Below are 6,000 nucleotides of genomic sequence, written 5' to 3'. Positions count from 1 at the left end.
CTGGGATCCATTCCCAGGGTCTGACCCAGAGCAGAACCTCAAATGTTTGTTGGTTGAATGAGTGAGTGAACAGGGATTTTTCTCAGAGAACAAGAAATATGGAGGTGTCATACCTTCAGCGAGCCAGGCTCTTTTCAGCCTTTCACTCCGCTGAGCTCAGGGTGCTGGGAGGTCCTTTCTGATGCTCTCGAGATGGTGAAGCCTGCTGCAAACCCCTTGCCCTTCCCCAACGAGCTGCCAGAACAGAAGCTCTTCTCTGCCATCCTGAGTTGATTATCAGTGGGAAGGTCTCCTCTGTACTGGCTGTGACTGGGTTAGACACCCATCTGTAAACCAATTCTTGGCAAACAGAATTCATGACTGTTTTTGAAAAGCTGTCATGATTCCTCTCCTGGGGCTGCACACATCGCCACCTAGAGCTGAACAAAATCAGTACTGTAAAAACCGTCTGTAAAACAAAGGGACGGGAAAGGGAAAGGATCGCCCACAGCAGGTTTCCACGCCAGACAGGTGGGGCCCCCCTTGGACCATGGCTCAGAGGTGCCATCTGCAGTTAGTAAAGCCCCAAAGCCAGGGGAACAGGGGTTGGGCTGTGATCCTCGAGACGGAGGTGCCTGTGCCGCAGCCCCGGTCTGTCCCAGGATGCCGCCCCTTCACCGTCCAGCCCCCCAGCCCCGTCCCCCACACGGCCGCTCCGCCCACACAGTGGGAGCAGGCCACCCTCGCTGCTCGTCTCCCCAGAGTTGTTCTTCCGGAGGAGGAGGCCCCTCTCCACTTCCCTGTTTTCCCCAAGACCCGAGAAAATGAGATCAACTACTTTGGGCTCAAGGACTTTAAATTCCTAAGGAAAGCGGATTTACTGACCAAAAATCTGACATCGTGTTTCTTTTTAAAAATTTAAAAACTTTATTTTTTGAATAGATAACACATGTACATGGTACAAAATTCAAAACGTACAAAACGTAAACCGTGAAAAGTAACCCCCACCCCTCATCCCAGAGGCAGCCAAAGCCGTCAGGTTCCTGTGGATCCCCCCCGAGATTCTCTACCTGTGCGTGCACACACAAGTATATATACAGCCACATTTTCCCCACCCTCTTCCTTTTATTTTCAGAAATAAACACTAGTAAGCCAAGTCTTTATCTCCACTTAACCATGCATCTTAGGGATCATTCCATGGGAGTACATAGAGAATAGCTTAATATACCATTGTGTGGATTTGCCACAATTATTTAACCATTGCCCTATGTTGGTGGTAGTTTCCATCTTCTTGCTATTACAAATAATGCTGAAATGCAATTCCTTGTATATAGGAAAAATCCTTAGACGTAGCACTGCTGACCTGGAAGGTTTTTGCATTTTCACTTTTGATAGACACTGTCTGACTGTCCTCCATGGGGTTGTACCGTGCATACTTCCGCCAACACCGTATCCCAGGGTGCTTCCCACTGCTTGGTTTCCTGTGGCTCAGTCATTTCAGCCAGCCAGGCTACCTTTATGCATGGTTTACTCTGAGCCAAGACATACTCCTGACCTCATCTCTGACAATAATGTGTTCCCTTTGCCCCCTCACTCCCCCCATCTGCATGGGGCGGGGGAACCATCTGCAAAAAGTAATGCCTTTGAAACGTCTGAAACCTCGGACACCCTTCTCATCTCAGCCATCAAAGTTACAGTGTAACAAACACTCTGAGACCCTCTAAAGTGGCTGAATAAAATCACCCCCTCATTCTCAAGCTAAGCACAAATCAGATGAAAGGTTCAATCTAAACTCTGCTAATAGCAGGATGCATAGCTGCAGTTTGGAGAAGCTATTTTATCCAGCCAGAGTTTCCTGATCATCCACTCTAGTCAGATGCCAGGGAGACGGCAGAGAACAATACAGGTGACGTCCCTGCTTTTGCTGCTTACACCCAAGCGGAGGGCAGCTCACAGATGTCACACCCGAGCGGAGGGCAGCTCACAGATGTCGCACAGGACTTAGGGAGGGTGCCGTCCAACAGTGACGTGTGCCGGTAAGATGGGAGAGCAGGGGAGAGGGCGGTGTGTGGTCAGGGCTGCAGGCTGACACCGAGGCATCTGTGCGAGCATCGGGTGTCTGGGAAAGCCCGGGCCCACAATCTTGGAGGGAGAGTGGTCCAGGCAGAGGCCAAGCAGTGTGAGCCTGGCACGTCTGAGGAACTGACGGGAGGCTGACGTGGAGAGCTCATCGTATTCCCCATGTCACCAAAGAGGCCGCAGACCAGATGCTAAATCCCCCCAACGTTTCCACACATTTACTGTGAGAGCAGGGAGACCATGACATTATTTTTTTACACGGCATTTTTAGCCTGTCACCGTGTGCTAGGAGACGGAACTGTCACGGCTGCGCACTCTGAGGACACATCACACAAGGCCCCTCTCTTGGTCAGTGCCAGCCGCTTGGACAGATGGGGGGCCCTCACCCTACGGGGGCTCCTCACTGTCCAGCTGAGCAGCAAGTTGTGCTTAAGGCCACCAGCGGCCACAAAGGACTCAGAGCACTTCCTTCCTCAGTTTCGTTCAAGTCAATTAACTGCCTCTCGGGCTCAGCCACGGTAACTTGTTGCTACAAGGCCACGTCCCTGATCGCCTGCAGAGGGGGCACCGTGAGGCCGTGCTGAGGTGCCAGGGATCAGGTGGCACAGGTGTGCGGGCCACGGGCCCAAAGTGCCCTCGGGCAGGACTGCTCTGGTCACGGTGACAGCCCGAGGACCCCCGTCTCCTGCGTCTGGTTTCAGGAGGCCCAGGAGCTGCAGGGATTGTCAGGGGGTGAATCCTCAGCCCGGGAAGGGTCTCCTGTCTCCCAGCCCCTTGGCCTTCTGGTTTTGCTGGCAGGACACCCAGCTTTCTACAGAACATGGGCAGTGAACCCGGTTAAAATCACACCCTGTAGACTCCAATGAGCACTTAGGCCTGACGCACTTGGGCTGTGCCCACTCGGGCCCCTGACGAGTGACCTTGGCACCTCCCTGGGTGCAATTAGCCAAGCGGTGACCCAGGAGCCTGAACCCAGGCCACGGACGGGAACACACACAACCCGAGCATCTTCCCAGATGCCTATAGGTCATCAGTCTGTCCTGCTCACAGCAGCTCTGACTCCCGAAGGTGCACATGGGATGGGGGCCCAGCCCAGGCCCTGGCCGTCAGCAAGCTCACTGCCCTGGCCGAACAGGGAGGACGGACTGCTCCTGGAGAACCCTCCTTCCCCTGGTAGCACAAGCTTTACAACCATGATGCATTTGTCATCTCCAGAAAAGCATGTGGGCTCAGCAGAGCAGCCAGCCATCCTCTGGGCACACAGGACGGGTCCTGGGAGGGCCCCTGACCTCTGAGGCCTGACTATAAAGCACATTTAATGTCCTCTTTACTCACAAAGGCACCATCCGCGCTGTGCGTTATCCATAGCAAACATAATTCTCAAGACTGGCTTCTGCAGTTTAACTCAAGATGTGTTCAAGGAACAGAAACTGATTTATTATCTTTTTCAGGCCTTATCCCTTAGTCCTAAGGGACTTAAAAATGGAAACAACATCTCCTGATACGTCCCTACACCAAAACCAAATGAAACTGTGGAAACACAGCCCAAAGTCAACACTCCCACTTCTGGAAGACGCATCAGTTCCTCTGGATTAGCTATGCCCAACTTTCTTCAGTCATCCAGAGAGGAGGGCCACCATGACCTCCAGGAGAACCCGTTTCTCCTCCCACCACCTGGGACCACACATGAATAGCCTGCTCACAAGTTGTTAGTTAGGCCTGTGAGCTTCTCAGCAAGACCACCAAGGTGTTTTCCTGAACCTGAGATAGTTCACAGTTCTACCGTCCGCTCCTTCCCTTGCCCCTGGAGCTCTACCTGCACTCTGGCAACCGCTGGCTTCAGCCTCACTGAGCCCTTGCAGAATCCACAGGTGACCAGCACCCACCCAGGTGGAGAAGCACATGACCAGGAACAGGGCCATGAGCACACGGGGGCACTGGCAGCAGCCTCCTCGCCGGGCGGGCCTCGCGGGGCCAGCACAGAAGCCAAGGGCCGTGGATCCAGCATGGGATCCTTTCAGTCTGTACACACCAGCCCTGCTCACCGCACACATCAGGGAACTAAAAACGGTGTCCCTGCAGCTGCACACAGCATGCTCACTGCACGTCTACGCTTCTAGGCTTCACAGCCCGAAGGCCTGCCGACTGGTACCGGCAAGGCTGGTGTGGGATGATGTGCGAGCCTCGCTCGAGCTGGGTTCACGGACCCTGAACGATTCCTAAGGGCCGGGGCAGGAGGAGCTCGGTTTGGATGGCCTCCTTCCTTCCGGGGAAGAACGCAAAGCACTCTGTCTTTCCTTCAAGGCTCTGCAAAGGGTGAGTCTCTGCCCACCTTTCCGGACGGGTCTCTAGAGCCCCCTGCAGAGACCGGCCACCCACCCCTCTCCCAGCAAGCATGCCTTGCATTCTCCCTACACTCTTGAGTTTTAATCACATCCGTACTTTATCCAAAGTGGCTTTCCTGCTAATCTCTATTCAACTGTGAGTCCTCCTTCGGATCCAGCCCAACCCAGCTGGCTCCGTGAAAACCCCTGGATCTCCACACACCTGGCTGCTCTTCCTGCTTGGACACCCTCGGCACCTGCTCACGGCCGGTCCCTCCAGGATTTACATGCTGGCCTGGAGCGGGGTGACGGTGGGCGAGCCCGCCTCTGGGTCCAGCCCTGACCTGGGCACAGCAGGGAGCATGTGATGTGCTCCCAGTGAGGGGGACACACAAGACCACCCAGAGACTGGCTGAGACTCACAGAGAGCAGGCGCGGTGCGGTGTCATTCCTATGTGTCAAGCTGAGGTCCTTTTTTTTTTTTTTAATTTTTGGTGAGATGAACTTGGGTGAGTGTGATGAAGCCAAGGGCAGACGCGGAGGTTTCATTTTAGTTGCTACACCATTAAGGTTGCGGACTGGCCCCCGAGGGACCAGGAACAAAAGGCATCACAGCAAGTGAGAGGCCTAAGTGACCAATATTCACATGGGCTGGTTGTTCAGCTGAAAGCCTTGTTTACTAAGAAAAAAAAAAATCCCAGCGGTCAAGCTCTGGGGCCACTTGCCGCAAGCCTGGGTGCAGCGTCTGTGGCACCCTGCTCGGAGCTTCTTCCTCAGCAGCTGCTCAATTAACATTACTGAACAAATGAATTCCTCTTTATTCAGAGTCCATTCAAATACAGGTACCTTCATATGTGCAACGTTACTGGAGAAATAAAAGTAGAATCGACACAGAGAACAAGCACTGCCCACATTTCTTCACTGGAGGATGGGTGCTATCCAAGCCACAATGTCTGCACCGTCCGACCCCATGGACAACAACCACCATGGAGATGAAATGTGAGCAAACAGGAGGAAGGAAATATCCCGTGTTGAGATCATCACACCTACATCTCTGCTGCAGTGTCCGGAACCATTTCACCATCTCGGAGCTGATACATGGCATTTAGATGAAGACATCAATGACGTGCGATGCTGTCTGGGAATGTTCAAGAGGCCTTGGCTTTCACCTTGGATAGCAACATCTCGTTCTTGCGGCCTTCCTGCAGGGGAAACAGAAAGAGAGAGCAGAGATGTGGGGACCACGTTAGCGCCCACCTCTGCATCCTTCCCTGTCCCCGAGGAGGCCTGTGGATCAGTGGACAGGCCTCCTTTTCCATTGCCACCAGCCTAGGGGAGGTTCCTGGCCACATGCTGACCTTCAAAGCCCCAACAGTCTCAAAGACTGACTGTTAAGACTGAGGACAGGAGAGGATTAGGTACTGTCATCCCCAAAGACTTCAATCCCCAAGGGGCAGAAGCAGAAAGCAGACACTTCTCTGCTGATCTTGGATGCCTCCAGTGAGGAGGGGGAAGTCCTGGACACCACGGCCCAAGGAGTCCTAAGAGACAGCAGGCAGAGCATGTAGAAGAACTCTTACCCCACAAGAGCGAAGGTTATGGATACCCTCAGCTTAAG

General features: G+C 53.6%; 1 protein-coding gene across 2 annotated transcripts in view; it reads right to left on the bottom strand.

Annotated features, from left to right (window-relative positions):
• Positions 1-4,870: 4,870 nt before the first annotated feature.
• Positions 4,871-6,000, bottom strand: part of CCDC93 (coiled-coil domain containing 93) — a 105,376-nt gene continuing 104,246 nt past the window's right edge. For both annotated transcript variants that reach the window (XM_043487508.1, XM_043487509.1), the window contains one exon: positions 4,871-5,584. In XM_043487508.1, the coding sequence (XP_043343443.1) occupies positions 5,531-5,584 (54 nt within the window). In that variant the 3' untranslated portion in view covers positions 4,871-5,530. The remainder of the gene's footprint in view (positions 5,585-6,000) is intronic.

The sequence above is a fragment of the Cervus canadensis genome, chromosome 15, assembly GCF_019320065.1.
Source record: "Cervus canadensis isolate Bull #8, Minnesota chromosome 15, ASM1932006v1, whole genome shotgun sequence".
Taxonomy (NCBI): domain Eukaryota; kingdom Metazoa; phylum Chordata; class Mammalia; order Artiodactyla; family Cervidae; genus Cervus; species Cervus canadensis.
The sequence above is the reverse complement of the archived record's forward strand: the minus strand, read 5'-3'. Positions and strand labels throughout refer to the sequence as shown.